The sequence below is a fragment of the Bombus affinis genome, chromosome 2 (assembly GCF_024516045.1).
Source record: "Bombus affinis isolate iyBomAffi1 chromosome 2, iyBomAffi1.2, whole genome shotgun sequence".
In the NCBI taxonomy this organism is placed as follows: Eukaryota; Metazoa; Arthropoda; class Insecta; order Hymenoptera; family Apidae; genus Bombus; species Bombus affinis.
Genome location: NC_066345.1, coordinates 13981391 through 14001905, shown reverse-complemented (window position 1 = coordinate 14001905; position 20515 = coordinate 13981391). Strand labels below are relative to the sequence as shown.

General features: G+C 39.8%; 1 protein-coding gene across 1 annotated transcript in view; it reads left to right on the top strand.

Annotated features, from left to right (window-relative positions):
- LOC126925561 (probable serine/threonine-protein kinase dyrk2) overlaps window positions 1–19651 on the top strand; it is a gene marked incomplete at its 5' end in the record, with an annotated part of 179215 nt that extends 159564 nt beyond the window's left edge. The window contains 2 exons of the mRNA XM_050741249.1: window positions 11747–12046; window positions 17547–19651. Of these exons, the coding sequence (XP_050597206.1) occupies window positions 11747–12046; window positions 17547–17897 (651 nt within the window). The remainder of the gene's footprint in view (window positions 1–11746; window positions 12047–17546) is intronic.
- Window positions 19652–20515: the final 864 nt, after the last annotated feature.

The window sequence follows — 20515 nt, the reverse complement described above, 5'->3', positions numbered from 1 at the left end:
ATCGGTCGGCACTTATTCTTGAAAAGTATGAGAAATCGAACAAGACGAAAAATTCCGGTTCACGTCTTTCGTTGTCAACGTTCGAAAAAATTGCAAATGTCGATTCTTCTCTCCTATCAGAAATATGTCAGTTGCTTCGCAGAGATATCGAAGATTCTTCAAGCAGTCAAAGATTCCAGAGCGCGCGACGTTTTACGGACCGAAGCGTGGAAAGGATACAGGTGGATAGAACTTTGCTCGTTCATCTCTATCGATTAAATCGAAGCTTTGTTCCTTCCTATTAAGCTCGGCTAATGACAAAATTCGCAATCACTTAGTTGTCAATCTAATAGTATAGAACAACTTAATCCTGATTTTCCTTGGTTTCGTTATCTTATTTCTCGTGATTCATAATCATTGAGAAATGTTTCACGCACCGGACTGACACGACTGTTGAAAACGAATTTCACTTAGTGAGATAGTGAATTTCATTTGTGCAATGTGACTATTTCTCGTGGGTAATCTGTGCACTGCACTTTACCTTCTGCATACCACGTAAAAGAGAATGAGAATAGCGTGAAAAATGGGATAGAGAGACCGTTGCGTTTAATATACGACTTTCTAGGCATCAGGTAGGAAAATCAGGTAAGAAATCAGGTATTAGACATTTAGGAAACGAAGTAAATGGAATAGGATGTAAGGACACGGTACCTAGAAAATGTAATAGAATAACGTAGTATAATATTTCTTAGTTTCATTTCATTTTTCATGGGGAAACACGGTCTTTTCGGTTATACCTCTACCCTAAAAGTAGCCTGCGTATAATTTACTTTGTATTATACTTGGAGAACTCCACCCTCGAACCGGTAACCCTTTACACGCTCCCCCGAAATACCAACGAATACTCACCCTCGACCCTTTAATTTACACCTGAGCGTATGTCAACAGTCGACGTATGACCCGTAAAATTCCTCGATCCACACCGCTGTTACCACAAAATTTCCAAACGAGCGCAAACACGAACGAATCGACCTCTCGTCGTCGCGATTCTCAATGGGAAAAGAAGCTAATCCCAAACGAAAAGGAAAACAGTTTGAAGAGTCTATGCTCGTACCACTTTCCCTATTCACAGTGAGGATGCATTGAAACGCAACAACTATCGTTAGCCAACAGCGGTTTTACTTGTGATCGCGACCACACGTCTGATCTACGAGGTTTGCGTACGTTGCCACGTATCTGTCTTTTACCTGTCTAATGGAAATTCGATGCAAGTCGGCCGTGGAAATCGGCCAATTAACCAGCTGTCTGTGCAACAGAGTGGCAGTACTCTTTAAAGGGCATGGTATAAAATGAGAACGGTTGCTCGTCGGCGTACACAATTAGGTCGATAATTAGCGTGTGCATTGATGGAGGGGGTGGATGTATGGTCGCGCACCTCGTTGTATATGTTCCCTGTCGGCTTTGTAAATCATGTTCAAAGCGACTTTAAATACCCCTGGCGCCTCTGGAAATTCGATAATCTCGTTAGAGGCGAGGGTGACTGGTTCAGGGTGGCAAATGTGAAATATGGAAATTGGTTTTCTCATAGATTATTATCTTTTCCACCCTTTCCCTCTCTTGGTAACATTGAAATTTTGATTGATACGGGTTGTTAATTTAACGAATTATATGCAAATACATGTTTTTGATTTCTTATACGCGCGCGTATTCCCACCGAACGAACATCAACATCGTAGCAATTGACTTATAATCGGATTAATAGAAAAGCTATTAGTCTTAAAAGAACACGATGAAAGTTTACAAAAGCTATTTGGAAGAATCGCAAAGAAATAAAATGGAGATAAACCTGTTCGATCGAAGAGAATTCAAGTAAATTGGACGTGTAAGATTCGATAAAATCCAATCCAAAATAACAAATGCAACGTGCAATTCAATTTAATCTTCTTACACGAAGAACGTATTTCATTTTATAATAACAATAATAATATTGTACAGGTTTTTATTCTATTTTAGAAAAATGTCTACTTGTACGTATTTCTTTCAAACGAATAAAATTTATCGTCACGGTATACGTAGTATCTCCGTTGAAACTAAAAAAATTAACGATATAAGTTGTAAAAAAAAGCTAATATAAAATTCTAAAATAAAGTCGATCAAATCGATGCAATATTATTACGAAATCAATTTTCTGGCGAAATATTGTTTACGGTTAATGACGTATTAATTCGTAACACATCGAGGCGAACACATCGGACATTTGAAATTGTGTTATTATTAACAGACGAGTGTAACGATGCCGTGTATCATCGTGATTATTGTTAGCTTAAATAGAGAGGCTATTTATCATTAGAATTATATAAGCGGTGCTCTCATAATAATATATTATACCGAATGTATCGTATGGATCCCGCTGATACTTTAATTAACCGGAAAATTCAGCTTTTATTAGCGCATTCGAGATTGTTATGAAAAGGGATAATTAATGTTGTTTTCGGGGTTATGATTGGTGACCTCACAGGCCGCAATTACTCGGCGTTAAACTGGCTTTCTGGAAACGAACGATGCAATTATACCACGCACGGTAGCCTCAGAAACATTATTCATCCTTAATACCCGCTGAGTCGAATTTCTTTTCGTAAATGAATTTCACGTAAAGATCGTTTTTTCGGTAGTTGAAAAACAAAAATGAAAGGAAAAAGAAAGATGCGACAGTTGATGAATTATTAACACGTTTCACGCCACGTGCTTCTTTAAAAGGCTTACGGTATTTATTCGAAAGAGAAATGTTCTTTTCTCCTTCTTTCGTATACCAGTCGCTCGCGTATACTTTATTCCCCCATTCTCAGAAATCAATGTACAATGGCCACAAAAAGTACTGGCGCGCACACCCTCACTTTCCAATGAACAGTCTTTCTTATCACGTACAATTCATTTTCGTAGTGTCACATTTTTGTACTCACGAAAGTACATAGTGTTAAACATTATGAAGTTTCTTGTGTTTGCACCTAATTCATTTCTATGTAAACGGTGTAATAAATGAAACGATGTAGCAATACTTTTAGTAGCCACTATAGGGTTGAACTTGCGTTTAAATTCCGTCAATATTTAAATAAATGTGATCGTAATCTGAAAATCTGAAAAGAGTCATTTCAAATTACTCTTTTTCTTTGTATCTTTATCATGTCATGCTATACGCCAAATGGTCAAAAAAATACGAAGAATGTATCAAGTATAAAAGAAATGTACAAAATATTCAAGTGCTCGTTGCGACAGTTAGCACGCAAACAAATTTTTGTTTAGTACAAATTTGTAAAATACCAATTCGCACGATTCATAAAAGTGTCAGTTCACGTTCGTCATTCGCAACGTTTACGAGCATAATCAAAGGAACGAAAACCAAATAAGAATTTGTTTCATCCAGCTGATATTATATCGTGCACATCTCTCCTATGTGTGTTTATTTTCGCACTTTCATGTTTCCCACAAATGCAGCAAATCTACCGATCGGTACAATTTTTCACGTTTTCTCGCGAAAATGAGAAGACGTCGAGGATAGTTTGACGAACGACAAGCGCAGACTAACGAGCGTGTTGACGATAGATTCATCGCGTCGCACCGCGCCGGTTGACGAACGATGCCACGTAATCTCGTTCCGTCTTCCAGTTTATCGTGGTGCATTGAAAGGTAGCGTTACCAAGCCGCGATCATTTTGCTTACGGTCCCACGTTTCACCTACGACATAGACCGTATCCTCGTATTTCCGCGCGCACAACACGCGTCGCGTCGCGCCGCCTTGATTTCTGCGGATAGTCGTCGCTTAAACGTTCGATAGAAAAGACTATAGTCGCTCTTGCGACGCTTATTTCCTCGAGGTTACTTTTTCGAGATACTTTCAACCCCTTTGTCGACTATTCACCCTCAAAGTACGGGTTTCCAGACTTCCAAGGAAGGACGTTCGCGCTGCTTTTGGTTCAGAGATCGGTTCTCGCGAGAAAGTTTGCGTTCGATGGTTCTTGTAGAATTTTGTACCGATTTCTTCGAGCATAGAGATGAAACGTAAATCGTGAGAGATTTTAAATTTGTAGGTTTTTATTGGTGTAGTGTTATGTATGTTTTTTCCTGTGAATATTATTTTTTCTTTTTTTTTTTTTTTGAAACATGAGTGTTTACAGTGAACATAGTGAAACTTGGTTTCTTAAGCTTTTTAGGACATGATCGTGTTTGGATAGTTTTGAGCAAATTCTGTTTTTTTGCTTTTTATTTGAAGTTTCTTTAGCGAGTGTATTTAGTATAGTGTTTGAAAAATGTGTGTTTATAGCGAACATAGTGAAATTTGTGTGTTGGAGTTTTTTGGGACGTGATCGTTTTTGGGTAGGTTTGAACAAACTGAACATTTTTATCTGCTTTCCTGTATTGAAAGTTCGAAGCTCTACATCGTTCTCTTTTTTTCTTTTTACGTTTAAAATTGAGTTGGCCAAATCGAACTATAAAAATAAGTTCCTTATGGTGTTCCGTGTCGATGAATTAAATTTAGATTATAAAGAAGTATGAATAGGAATATATCGAACATTTCAAATTTCAGTAGCTGATTTTTCAGTTATTTTAAGCAATCTAGACATCAGATTTCGTTGTGACGCGAATCGTGAAAACACGTTGCAAAACATATTGCACCACAATGTAGCTCGAAGATGCCTGTGTCACCGTGACATAATACAGCAAATTATGTTCCCTCATAACAATGTACGGAAAAAGTACGCTGCGTAACAGCATAACTCACGAAACACCAACTTCAACGAAGCTTAATCCAAAAATATATCTACGTTACGTCTCGATGTAATTCCCAAGACGACACATGTCGTTATGATGCAATTTTCACAAGTAATTTTATTGAAACACCTATCACTATGATTGACTAAAATAATTACAAAATGACGTTACAAGTGCATAAAATGATAGCAAACTTCTGCGAACATTCTATCGCGATTAAAACGATTACAAAATATTTATTCACGATCTCCCTTTTATCAAAAAAAAAAAAAAAAGAAAAAATAATAACAAATAAATAGATGAAATAAACTAAAATAAAATAAAAACAAAATCTCACATTCAACTTGCAATGACTTGCATTTGAATTCTCATTGTATACGCTGAGTTCTCACTGTATACGAATAGGAGAATGCAAGGAGAATAGGACGACCGTGTGCATAAAGGGCAAGGGCGCGCGCGATATTCGGTGCTTGGAACGTTTCCTGCCGTTTAGTAGCAAATAGATCACGTAAGTAGCGTAGACCAGAGACACTAGACAAACAGAGAGAAGAGAAGAGAGAACGCGGGCACGAAATGACGGACACGAGGAATTTATACGTCGCGGTCGCGTCGGCCCGGTCACGGGCAATTGCCCTGCTCGTCACGGACTAGAATAATGTCGCGATACGTGCACGGCACAGTGCACGGCAAAACACCGCTGGCCCCAGGGAGGAAACAGCACACCGATGACGACTGGTTACCGTGGTCGAGACGAACCGGCGCACGCGGAGACGGCTAGCCGCTGTGCTGTCGCGTCTGGCCTTGCGCGTTATTATCGTATAGATTCCTCTAGTCAGCGGTCTACGGTGTGGTTGAATTGCCAATAAGAATGAACAAACCGTGAACAATGTCAGGCAAAATGCTTTAACACTTTGACTGCTTCGATAATCGTGAACATCTGGTTCCTTTTAGTTGGAACTGTTCCATCCTTCGATAGGATAGCGATAAATCGTTTAAGCGTTGGTATATTGTTTCCTTTTTTTTTTTTTTTTTTTTTTTTTGAAAAATCAAGCTACGCGGAACGTTTCAATCTGTAACTTGCTCCGTGTACCCCAACCATCGGTGGATTAGACGATCGTATCGATAAGCAATGGAAAATTAACTTGAAATTACTTGGAAGTTACGTTAGAGGTCTTTCGGGATTGTCTGGAAAATTAGGGGAATTAGTTTATGGTTATTGGGTAGGGTTAGATCTTCTGGGAATTAGAATTGTAAATTATGGTTTAGTAAGGAGACTGTTAGTAAAGGTAACCATTAGGGTAGTTACTGCGCTAATGACGTAACTTGCATTGTGATCGACCACGATGCATCTAAAAGCTGGAAAGGAAGAGGAAGATTTTCGATCAATTTATCTACACGAATTAATGTTCTTTTTATTTAATTGCCTATTGTTCTCTGTTTAAAGTGGCTGCAAGAACTATTTGTACTTTTATTGCTTTTCAGATCTTATGTAACGTTATCGGATCTTACATACGTCTCATTTGTATAGTATCAAGATTTTGCAATCGCTTGAAAGTATTATCAAATGGAATGAAATTATCAAACGGCGATAGAGTAAATACGATGCTGTGTCAATATGTGACTTTTTTAGCTACTTTGCGTATTGAACTACGAAGAAGTAGAAAATAGTAGATAGAAACTGATTACACGACTATGAAGCGAAGTTTTTGTGATTCGATGATGGTTTGGTCGAGCGATGACGCAGGATTCTTGGCTCGACTTTGGAAAACTTTGGCAGATAGAATGGGCTCAAGTTCAAGGTACAGGATAGTCTGCTAGGTGAATATTTATTTGCGGAGGAACAACATTTAGAACACATGTTGCTCTAAACATAACTTTCGAGAACACGATGTCTCGTTTATATAATATAATAGGAAATTCCGAATTGAAATTTTGAATAATTTTGGATATCATCCAATTTGTATGAATCGAACGGGACGGGCAAGTAACCGCTATAACGATCAAAACGTTCGTTTCGAGGTGTAAAGTGATTATAACTGGAAGAGAATTGGTATCGTGAATTGCATTCATTTCGCGTAGAATTTCCATTTCGACAGCGATTTTAAAGTTAGTTTGAACACGTATGCATCCGATCGAAACTCGGTTCGACTGTTTGCTGTAGTCCATGAAATTGTATACCTGTTGGTCCCATGAACAACTCGAATTACAACCAACACACGTAAATATGCTGTTGAGAAAGAAATTTAAATGCTGTCAATTTAAACAATTTTAATCAGAGGAAATTGCATGTAATAATTTACAATGCCATAACGATCCTTTCTTAACTGAACGATAGGTGTATTTTTATTTTAATAAAACTAATCTCAAATCTCAACGCTTCGCTTTCTCTTCTTCAGAAAACCGTTCGAAGACACATTTTTCTGTTATTCACGATTAATTAACATATTCTATAGTTCATCAATAATTAACCATTAAAACGCTTTCGCCAGTAGATAAATAAATTTCTGCAATAATTTTAAAAAGCAAAAAGCCACATTTTTCGTTGCTGTTCAATCTTTCACGATTAATCCTTTGAATTCTTTATGATTAGATTGCCCGACTAAACTTTTCAATTCTTCACATTTTTTTCCACTATAAATACGCCCTTTCCACTATAAAACTTTAACATCAAAAATATCGCGGAATAATTAGAAGAAAAAAAGAAACTGACGATACAAACGTTAGAAAATCAATAATCACTGTACAAAAATTCACGCAAAAGAAATCTTCGATGTTGGAATATTTTTTACCAGCAAGCAGAACTGAACCTCGATCACGTCGATCATTCGAAACTATTCTACGTGGAAATATGGCGCGGGTATTGTTCACCCGAGATCTTTCCGTGGAAATTACCTGTCGGTGCCGCGTGAAATCGAACATCGATAACGAGCCCGACGAATTCGACATGGTCGACGCGGAAAAGGATTAATCGTGGTTTCAGTAAAAGAGAAAACGCGAGGCTTTTTGCCCGTGCCTCCATTTTCTCTCTCTCTCTCTCTCTCTCTCTCTCTCTCTTTTTTACCTCTGCTGGCGTTCGTTGCTTTAACGACCGACGTTCGTTACGATTCGAAGCGGATTAAATTAATAAATGAAAATCTCGCGTGGCGAATTAACGTTGCACGCTGTTAAAAAACAAAACGCACGGAATGTACGATTAAACTAGGAAAACGTGAATTAACGCTGACTATAGCGAGAAAGGGAAAAAGTGCAGCTGCAACGAGTCGAAAGACGACGGTATAGATTTTGATCGAAATTCTCGTACTTGCATTACGCATCAATCGTAAGATTAATCGTTTTATCGTAAAGTGGCTGGTTATTCGAGTTTTTGTTTTAGACGAAACTTGAGAACAACATGGTGCGATTTTCTATTGTTTCTATTGTTTCATTTCAAGAGGAAAGTTCGACAGGCGTAAGTTCCAAAGGAATAATCGAGAAAAACATTTTCCATACGTGAGATTACAATTTTATAATTCAAATCGTAAATGCTATCTACCTATCGTAAATCTACGTCAACGTGCTGGTTTTATTTCACGAAGAGTTGGCTCGTAGAGTCGCAATTTTGTAATTCGAGCTGTAATTTATTGAAAAATCGACAGCAGAGTTGAATTATTCTCCTTCGGAATGAAGAAAGAAGGGACGAAAGTGTTGGAAGAAATAAAAGTCCCGGTACAAGAGCGTAAAAATTCACACAGAATTCCATAAATTTGTTAAATTTCACATGGGAACCCGTCGAATTCCATGAATTTATCTCGTCGACGAAAATTTGACATTTTCAACCAAGATTTCCGCATCGACACATTTAATGATCGACCATAACTTGTCATTTCCCATCGCCACCGATCGTTACAACGGCGGTGTGTTCGTTTTACGATCGATCGATTCGAATTTTCAATCCTGACGATAAATCGAAGACCGGTTCCTTGAAAATTTTATTCGCGACAAACGTGTTGGATGATCCGATGCAATGCAATGGTTCGATTCGGATTGCGTTCGTATCGTTTCTTATTCCATGGATACGATCGTGCCGATCGTAAACCGACGCCGGAAGACGCTCTTCGATTTAATATCCTTCGTACATGTGGACGATAGCGTGGTGTGCGTTTCAAAAAAGAAGTCTCAGTAAAGTCGAGACGATCAAAGTTAACACTGAAACTACCAGTTTGTAATACGTTATTAAATATTGTATACCTGTATCAATCGCTATAATTCAAACGATATTAATTACAACGTGTCTCTGTCTAAATAAAAATCGATATTAATTTTAGAAAAAGTAGCTGCTCGTTTTTTGTAATAATTACGCTTATCGTGAGAGAAGAGGATTCAAAGTCCGTCATTTTCGTAGCTCTGATTTAATAGCCGAAATTCGGCAACTCTTTAATTCGTGATATTTTAGCATTTTAGCAAACCTTGAGAAATTTCAGACGGATTTTTGCCGATTTACTATGTACGCTTGCTCGGGCGAATTTTAAATCCTTTCTTGTTCCTATAATATTTGAAAAACGAGTGTTTGTAACGAATAGCGGTGATACGTGAAACTTTCCATAACTCCCTGTTTGAAGATATTTCCGAATGAGCATTGATTCAAACTGATTTTTTTTCCAAAAAACAGATAACGTTATCACGTTCGTTTACCTTCTTTCAAAAAATTATTAAGGGGCTATTCTAGTGGCATGAATTTCGGGCGGTTTTTGAAGCTCTGTACAAACGAAACAAGAAATATTTTTACTATCCATTTTTTTATCATTTGTTTATTGATATTTTAAGATTACATAAAAAATTAACCGAAAGGAGAAACTCGAAATTACACAAAGTTATGAGCTGGCAAAGTGGGGGAAGTCCAAGAAAAAAAGGGTGTCCTGGCGTGCATGATTTCAACCCTTCTGGTCGTGTGCAGCAAAAAAGCCGAACGGATTCCTTATTAGTATAGATGTGGCTATAGCATGAACCTTGGAAAGGTCGAACAAATATTTTTTCACAAAATGACGGCCGTTTGAAAAAAATTTTCCTTTTTGGCATGCTTTTTTGGCAATTCCGAATTTTTTAAAAATAGTAAAATTACAAATTTTGATCCGAGCGTGGTTGAGGCGATAGAGGATTGTTTAAAGAACATTCATACCAAATTTCAAATAAATCGGTTCATTAGAACTTGAGATATCGTGCACGCCAACTCGAAAAAAGTAGTTTCTAGAAAAACGCGTTTAAAGTTTTGAGACAAGTTTCCGGCAATTTTACTCACAGAATGCTACAGCATATTTACATATTCTTAATCGGCGATTCCTGTTTTATACAAGAAACCTTCCTCTACTTCAAAATACTCATTCTCCGAAGATCTTTTATGGAGATAAGCAGTGCTGGCGTCCTTTGATGCCTCTGAAACTCGGAGTTCAGAGCGCTCGATGCGAACTTCGTCTCGCCTGACTGCGAACGCATGAGCTTCTTGACCAATCGTGATTCCTATGATACTTAAGATTTTCAATATGTGTATAAAACCTTCGTTAAAAATACATACTGCGAGGAAAGTGGAAATTTGAATTGTCTGCGTTCCTGCGTGGGTGTGCTTCGGAGCAAAAGTCCATATTAACAAATTTAACAATTCGTTGGTATTTTGGGTTTCAGAACCTAAACATCGTTCCAATCGAATTAGAGAATTAAAAATACATTAAAAAGGGATAAAATTCGATTCATTTGTCCCGGTCGGATCGGAGCAGATGCCCCGCCACAGAAATGGCTGTAACTCACAGAATAATTGAAATTTTGAAAAATCCTTTTAAGGGCATATTCTTGAATATCTAAACTTCGGAAATATAAAAGAGCAATTTTCGATTTTTTCAAATTTGTAGACTAGAATACCCCCTTAAGGTACGACTCGCGAATTTCCGAACTTTCTTGCTCACATCTATGCTATACGATCGAATCATATATCTACGCTACATTATCGGCCAACAATTTAGATTCACTAATTTCCTTCCCATAAAACCACGATATTCAACTGTCGAAATGGCTCACCCCCGTACCACATTAAACGCGTCCCTCTGGTTATTTCGTAACGCGTTTGCTGGCGGCTATCGCAGGTGGTTGATATATTATTAATTGGCGGGAGAATTGAATTTATGGAACCGGGATGTGCGCTGTACGACAGGCTTTCGTGCCACTAACGTTCGTGATGCGAATATTATTGTTAAGTCGCGTGAAACAATCCGCACGTCATCCCTCGTTGTCTGGCCGCCAAAGGCCCGCGTATCGTTATTCAGACCCTCGATAAACCCAAGGACCCATAAAGTTCATCTTTTCAACGTAGTCCCTTTAACTTGCAGAAATCTCTAATCCTGTAAGTGTTTTGTTTTATGAATGGTCCTTCGAACAGTCCTTGGATTTATCGTGCGCTCTTACAAATCACGGAGAAACCGGCTATTTACCTAACCCAGGGATTTTTCCCTACAAACAATGTCATTTACGAGCCACGTTGGTAGGAGGCTTCCTCTACCTATCTTCGTTCATTAACGTTGGCTATAACCAATAGGCATCGTGGATCGTTACCCTCACTTTCCTAACGAAAAGTGTGGCCAATCCGCTTTCTTCATACTGTGGAGGATAGGTTGGTTTGAAATATTCACTTCAGTTCATCTCGTCGGTTGATCTCTGGACTTGAGCTAGAACTACAGAACACCTTTAAACTCGTTCCACAACGACCGAGCAGTCTACATCTGAATCCGTCTACTTTTGCTGTATCTTACGCAATAGCATAAATATCTTCCGTATATAGTTGTTGGAAATATATGTTAGTATAACGCAGTGTTAACGCAGTATAACGACTCCCGTTGACTCATCGAACAAACAATTATATCATCGTAGGAGTTTTGTTCACAAAGTGACGAAAGTTTCTATAATATCGTGTGGACCTTATAATTGTTCGAGCGTTTTATATAAAAGTAAACTGATCAGAGTCTTCGTCGATCCATAGATGCTGTCGGTGAGCCCAGGAATGGAGGTAGGCAACAGCGGTCATGGTGGCCTCGGCGATGGACTAGAGGGTGAGCCAAACTGTGGTGGTGACGTGATGGGCGGGGGTGGCGGCGGCGGCGAAGGAGCCACTGACGGGATACAGGAAGCGATGGTCGCCGCAGCGAGAGACCGGGCGATCCGATCTGGAAGTGTCCGGCAGGACCTCGCCCTCGACCTACCCCCGCGGCTGCAACTTCCAGATGGCGAGGAACGTCCTTACGGAGCACATACCGCCCTTCACCTACGCGACCCGGAGCAGGTGAGTTCCCCACTGTCTTCCAATATTTAACGGGGTTCCTCTTTATTATTCTCGCTCCTGCGGGTTTAGGTGGCTAGTTTCGACGTGGACTGGCCGAATTAAACTCTCTCACTCTCTCTTCGTAGCTCGGCAAGTTTGCGGCGCTCTGTTTGCGTTTGAAAGCTGTGGGAATATGGTAGAGTTGGTGGTAGAGAAACCCACGCTGTTTAGGGAAATCGTGTATCGAATTTTGACTGAGGTTGCTTTTGGGCAATGGAATTTTTGAAGACTACGATTTAGTGGTTAGACCGAGTTCATGTTTCTTCTTCGAGGAATTGAAAGAGAAAGAATACGTGTATCGTTAGTTATGATATTTAGTTGATGCAACAAATCTTTATTTCTCATAAAGTTATGGTTGGTATAAACACGTGCAGTCTACTCACGATGATTTGTGGTGTCATGTACAGCTCTTAGAATTTTTTAATCTTACGACAGTTGTTAGCTTGGATTGAGGGAATCTGATAGAAGTCGTAAAAAGACATACGCGTTTGTGTACGATGCTTGATATTTCGTGCGATAAAGAAAGTAGCTAATGTATAAGATGCACGTGTGGTAAAAATGAAATAAAATGTACTTAATTTAAAATAAATAGCTCACACCGAGTATCGAGATTGTCTGATCGTATCGTATTCGCTGACAAATTGTTAAATCGTAACAGGGAAATCTATAATCTGCAGGGTAACTTGTAACTTGTCAATTTGCTGATATAAGTCGATCGTTGTGGAAAAATCCATGGAAACCTTCCTTTCATTTTGTAGACATATTTTTGATACCTGATAAATGAAGGAACAAAAATACAAATGGGAAACGAAAGACGTCGAACGAATTATTGATTACACTCGAAGTTTATAGGTGGTCGATGCAAACCTGTTACATGTGCATAGATTAGAAGTATACGTACGTACGAGGATAACGTGAAAATCACCAGAAGAGATTGCAATTATGTTAAATATAAAAAGTGCTTGAAATTATGCACAATCAATTTGCAGCACAACATTCTGAAATTATAAGACACGAAGCTAATTAGCCAAAGTTAGCCGAGTATGATCCAGGATAACGAGCTACATCGAGCAACAGAAAACGTTGGATAATATCGCGGTATCCGAAACAATTATGATAATCCTAAGATCGGAGGACGTGTAGGAAGCATTTTACAAACAATTTTTCATGCATCTCCGCCTATTACGATGCAAATTAGACGCGTTTCCCCCATCAAATTGCAAAAATATAATGATACACATTGTCGGGACAGAAACCTGTTTACAGCAACTTGCAAACATCATTGCTATACACGGTGTCCCAGGTTTTCTTCACGAAACGATATTCCTTGATTATATTCGTTGGATGAACGCAAGAAAAAATTTCTTACAAGTACAGAGTCACGTGTGACATGTAAGACAGTTTGAAAGGAAAGATGATCCTTTTTAGAAATAGATGACAGCTATCCAAAATATACAGAGCAATATCTGCAAGATATTCAAAGTTCGGTACTTATTATTAATATATTATTTAAGTTTCGCATTTTTCATTTAATTATGTCCGTAAAAATATGAATATGCGTAAACATCTGCTGTCTATTTAAATATACATTTTATTCTCATGTTTACTGATAAAATCTAGCTATTTAACAGCAGAACCAAAAAGCACCTTACAGACACATCGAACCGAAGCATCTCGCCTGAAACCAATAAAATTGCAATCTGAGAAGACTAGGTAAAAAAGGCGCGAAATTCGAATCGTTCTTGACGAAACGACGTAACTTGGAAGCGAACGAACCCTCTCTTTAACGAGGAACGTTTCGTGTCTCTTGATCACGCGTCTACGCGTCGTAAATACTAATTCTTAAACATCGTAATCAGCATAGCTAATTACCGTGTATGCACGCTTTAATAACACCGTCTACGTACGTCCACGGTGTTAAACACGGAGGCGAAAACAGAATTCACTGGAACAGGGCGTACGCGTGTTTCGCCAACGAATACGTAGCACGAGTCTTGTGCTCGACACCTAAGAACCGCACCAGCCATTTATATCGACCCAAGTCATTTTACTCGAGCCAATCAAGACGAGAGAGAAGAAACATCGCTAAGTGAAAAGCCGTGACTTGGACGAGGGAACGTAGATTTTATCTGGGGGTCACGGACCGTGCAAAATTTATCGTTTTTTACACGCGTTATTACCCACGTGGTCGGTGCTACTCGAAAATGCGCTTATTAGCGACCGGCTAATCGAGCCGCACGTTCGACGAATGGAAACGGTGCCGGTTGGCGAAACGTCTGGATCCAGCCAGTCGACTAATCGGCTAAAATTGCTTCCTCACGGTTTAATGCCATTAATATGCCGATATTAAATGTTACCAGACGCGAAGGCGGTGGGTGATATTACGTTCGAAAGGTTTGCGCCAGCGATAACCAGAGAATCTGAACGTGTATGTGCCCACGTATAAGGCTTGAGTATGAGCTTGAATCTTGGAGGAAAAAATACACAGAGGAAGATGGAGGTTCAATTTGTCGAGAAAATGTTTATTGTGTGTGTACGAAGAAACGAATTTGCGTAATGTCTGGAAGAAAATATTCGACGGACGGGGGGGAGGGGAATGAAGGTTTTGTGCATCGAAAACAAATAATGTTCGCTTCTTAAGGAGATTTATCGAGGCAGGATAGTGTCTGGAAGAAGATCGAGATTTCAATATATCAAGGATTTTATTATGGATTATCCTGTTCTTGTTGGTAAATTAAATTGCAGAGGAGAAAGATAAAAGTTTGTGATTGATAGTTTATAGGTTGTAAATATTGCATTGTAATGTGCAACGATATATAATACGTAGTTTCATACGTAGTTTAGCTAAGTTTCATCTTTAGTTCAGGATCATTCAATCAGACTACAAATAATAGCATATTACGAATTCTTTACATAGATATATAAAAATATACGTGATATTCGTTAATACGCAGACAGATAAATAAATACACGAATCTTACAGAAATAAAAATTTACGCAATATTCGTTGATGCGTAAATACATAGATGTACAAAAATCTATTAGATATATACATATTTATTTTATTATTTATTATTGCTTAGACCGTGCCTTTCGGTTTTGGACGAGCTTTCGGTTTTACATCTCTTTTACTTATTTCGCTTCTAATATATCTACCTCCCCTCTTATCCACTCTATTATATCGCACTCCCTTAATTATTCTGTCTCTAAAACTATGGCAACTTTTGGGCTTTTGCCTCCTTGCTGTGCTTCCTTATTATCGTTCCTCCCCGTCTTGTATCGCCCTTCTCTTCACTATTACTGCTTTTAGTTATGTCAGTCCTTCTCCAGTCTCGTTTAGTATTTTTTCTGTGTCCTTTGGTCCTCCCGTTATTTCGCATTCTTCTATCACATGTTCTCAGGTCTTCTTCTTTCCTTTTTTCTTCTACATAGCGTGCTAGATATATACATATATTCACTGATGTATCAGCACGTATAACGCATAAAAATGTACGTAAAATTCTTTTATCGTCAAATTGTGCAACGAGCTCGTTAAAAAATATTTACGAGTTGATATAAAATATGATTTTGCATAAATCAGCGCGATGAACCACGGCCTCGATAGGGTTAACTAGCCGGGTCACCGGAAATATCGTTGGTTCGGAGGCTCGCAGACGATCGAGTGACCGCGGATCTCGTGCCATTTTCGCTGAAGGTCGCGTCGAGACGTCGCGCGCGTGCTCGCCGCGCCACGAAGGAGGTGGCGCGACCCAAGGAGATTCGAATTCTACCCTCGTCGAGGCTTCTAAGAGTTCCAGAAACGCTCACCCTCTCGGCGCTGTTCGAGGGTCACGAGTTAGAATCTTAGAAATTCTACGCCCTTACGCGAGTGTACCAAAGTATTAGGTTGTGCCAGAACTTTCTTTCGTTTCATTAGGAAATATTAGATGCGCGACATTTTTCGTTTTATATTATTTTATCAAACATCGTTTTGTTCTATTAAGATAAAGGCCAGGACGTTTGGCAGATTGGGTTTCGCGTTTTGTATAAAGACGCATTGTTGTAATAGACAGGTTTGTAAAAGAAGAAGGACGCTTTTGGAACGACTTAAGACGTTGCTCTATCTCCCTCGCTCTTTCTCTGTTCGTGTGTCTTCGCGTCGAATTCCTTTCCTCTTACGTAATAATTTACGATATATAAAAATATGAATACATCGACGAGTTACAAGTTGTGGATTATAGACTTGGATTTGATGATTTGTAGGATTTTATGCGAAATAGAGTAATTTATAATTAGAAAAGTTGCGACGATGTTATCGTTCTCATAAAGATCACTCGACAGAAAGAGTTTTCGAAAGTATGGCTTTTTTCAGATCGTGCAACATTTTTCATTGTGTTAAGTTGTGTGTTTTGCGTGCAAGTTACAACGGTACAAAAATCAAAGGTCTTTCAGTGGTTTCATAGTTACGATACGCAGCGTATACTAATTTACAAATTGCCATTGCAATAATTGCAATAATTTACCGAGCTTCTGAATTTTAATATTCCTCGTAATATGCCAAAACATCTCTATGTACTGTTATATTTACGCTAAAAGAATTTATCAACATCCATAGCTCGTATCTTCTAACTTGTAAAATTCTTTTCCGTCCCTCCGAATATTTTGTACGTGAAATTTGTTTTACTCTTCTCATAGAAGCGTGCCATCATTTTACGAATCGAATGTCGAGGACCGTTCGAGATATAGATATTTCACTCGATTGACTGGTGTCAGGATCGCGAACGAAACGCGCAGATGAAATCGGTTTTCGATTTTTAGCCAACTGCCACGAAATAAACGTTTCACCGTCCCGCCACGTTTATATCCGAACGAAAACGTCGCCTCTGGTGACGCTGTATGTCGAAGGGTTGTTTACGATACTCTGCTCACAGTGTCGCGCACCACTTTTGCGAAAACCAAATATGAATTTCTTTTTTTTTTTTTGTTCTTCCCTTCTTGATGGATGGATGTTTGGGCGCCCACAAGCATTTACTTAATTCTTCCAAAAGGATTTCCGAACGATCGATCGTGTTTGAGCGTTGGAATTGAAATTTTTGTTTATCCGTACGTGTATGACGCGTTTGGAAGATTAGACTGCAAATTGTCAAGTTCAGTTCCATTGATTATTTCAAAGTTTCATTCCATCCGATTTTGTTAAAACGTTTCGTTGTACTTCCACTTGGTTTCATCGTCGTGTGCTTCCGAAATTTCCAAAAATCTACCTCGTAAGATCGGATTACGTGTATGAAACACTTGTGAAAATACGTAGAATCTACACGATACACGAAAATATATCAAATACGCAAAGTGCATCCACCTATTGTAATATTTAACCGATGAAACAGGCCTCTCTATTTAAATCCTATTGTTCGAATAATTTTCTTGAAAATACGAATAAATCGAAGCGAAGACCTACGTTAAAACTGAAATGTTCGATTTTCAGGAGAGCGAGATCTACCAGAAGTGTGTGCGACCACCACCAAACCGGACGGTGTTCGACAGCGAGAGCCCTCCGCCTTACCGAAGCCAGTCCGCGTTGCTGGACGCGCCGGATCGTATAGTTCGGTGCCACAGCGCCGGCAGTTCCTTGTTGAGGGTGTTCCGGAAGTTCCCTAGTCCTGGGAGCTCGACGCCCGCCGTAGTGGTGCCGCCGCCGCCCAGACGACCTACCTTGTCCAGTTATTCCGAATCTAGTAGCAACTTGAGCAACTTGTCCAGCCTAACGATGGTTCCCTGCGAGACCGACGAGAGTCAGCAACAAGAACATCAACAACAGCAGAAACAGCGCGTCTGATCCGAGGCACGGCCAAGAAGAAGAGCGCTTGAGGTCACGCAGCAAACAAGCCCAACGACGTCGAATAGCAGCGAATTCCTCGAGGTCGACGGACGACGAAGGATCTCGTGGAAGAGGCGACGAGCCATTCCAAAAATCGTGGCGGGACAACGAGAAGAAAAGACAGAGGAACGGGTCGACGACACACGGTACAAGGACGCTGCTGTTGCCTCTGACACTGCCAGCAAGGTCGTCGTACTTGTTCTACCCTCCTCGAGAATTCTCGACCCGTCGAGGATCCCTCAAGACTGACTCGCAGGAGAAACGTTCGTACGGGTTCGGCCAGCTGACGAATACGTCTACCACGTTGTTACTACGGTCGTGGATCGGCTGCGCGGAGAATCTCGCCGACAGATAAAAAACGCTACCACCTGAGAGAGGAGAAGAGAAGATGAAGAGAAGAATTTCATACAACGATCCTCCTCCTGTAACATCCTACTTGTACCACCGCCGCAGCTGTAGATCCTCCTTTGGACTGCACAGCTTTGGATGGTCCTTCAGCTTGGTTTTTTTTTTTTGGAACAGCGTCCTCGCCCGGGGGCTGATGAAGATATGGAGAGAGAGAAAGAAGGAGGGAGGAAGAGTGCTGCTTTCGTGGGTCTGTTCCCTTCGGTGCTTCCGGTGCTCGATACCTTGCGATACATCGGCCAGTCTCTAGCCTAGATCTCAGACGATTCCAAAGTTATTTAGAGACAAGGTTAGTTTATTAACGCAGCTAATGAGATTGGATAAGGGTGAATTGAGGGTGGGCCGTTGAGGCACCAAACGAATCGGATCGAAAACGAATCAGTCGAGGCGTGTACGAAAGCAAGGAACGGACAAGAATGGAAATAAAGAGAGACGATAGAAAAAAAGGAAGAGAGAAGAAAAATACTAAGTGAGGCCTATGAAGAATTTAAGAGAGAATAGACGCAAAGGTACGATCCGTAAAGCAGCACCAGCCACAAGTAACACAGAGAGTGACACGTTTTGTTCCTGGGGGGGAAACACGAGACACCATGAAGCAATGTACGTGATAGGAAGCTGGCCATGGAAAATACACGATGTAGCAATTAGAAGCCGACAGAGTTTGCTGCCCGTTTGCTGCCGACCCAAGACGCGAGACCACAGACCAACGGGACGATATTTCTCATCATCGAGTTTCGTTTCGCTGCGAAAAAGACTTAGTAAATTATTTATTGGCGATAATTCGCGATGGAGCGTGTCTTTGTAGAGAGAGAGAGAGAGAGAGAGAGAGAGAGAGAGAGAGAGAGAGAGAGAGGCACACGACGTTGCGGAGAAAACGTGGAGAAGCGGACAACACCGCGACACGTTAGAATAAAATGAATGTATCCGCGTGTGAATGATTTGCGTCAATTGTTTGCGTTTCTGTGTATGTATGTATGTATGTATGTATGTATGTGTGTATGCATGTGTGCGTGCGTGTGTATGTATGTGGAGCACGTATCCGTGTGAAAAACGGGTCCAGAAGTGAGAAGAAATGGAGGGAAGAAATGGAAAGAAAGGGAGGAAGAGCGTGGTAATATCATTGAGAGGAACGCGTGACGCGAAAAGCGAAAAGGAAAGGGATTTTCTGAATGACTGATGCGGCGCGATTCTATGGAAGGCTGTGTGTAAATGAAAAATGGAGAAAAAAAGAAAGAAACGAATGAAAGGAAACCAGAGAGAGGAAAAGTAGTGCCAAGAGCGTTAATAAAAAAAAAAAAAAACAAAAAGATGATGATGATGATGAAGAATTTGTAAATATTAGGTTAGGTAGTTCAATATCGATATAATTATTACGACTAAAAATGATATGCTCTATATACTTGATTAAAAAGTAATAAACCTTTACACCACGCATAAACACGAGTTAGACGGGCCGTACGAAATCGCCATGGGACACGCGTTACGCTTTTCGACGAGGCCTCTGTGACATTTCTTCTGGATATGAAAGAACAAAAGAAAGAACGAAAAAAGAAAAAAGAAGAAGAAACGAAACGAAACATAACATTTGACAAAAAATAAGAAAATCGCTCTCGAGCATCACGAGCGATCCTTCGATTTCTATGATCGAGAAACAAATGAATAGAGAGGGCAAAAAAGAAAATGATAAAGTACTATACGTCTGTTTATATCGTGGTTGGCCATCGACTTCGTCGATTATTCAATTTCTTTCTTTTTTCTCTCCGTACAGGAAGAGGGAAGAGAACGCTTGATCGAAGCTTTCGGGATATTTTTGAAAGAACAGATCGGTATTCACGTTTTAGTGATTGGTAACGAGTGAAAGATGAAAGAATTGGAATGGGATGATCGCGAATCGTTGACGAAGAGGTTGTAAAGAGATAGAAAATAGAGGAGAAATCGAAGGGAGCCTCGCGATGCTCGAGGAATGTACTGCTACCGCGTCTCGCCGTGATTCGAATGGCTCGCACGATGTCTGATATAAACGCTACTTTATTATTATTCAGATAGATAAGGCTTCAGTTTTTCGAAAGAAAAGAAGAAATGAAAATAGGACGAGATCTGCCTTGACGACGAACCGAGAGTCGACGACCGGCTTCGTTTCCCCGTTTTCTTTCAACTGCCACGAAAAGAAA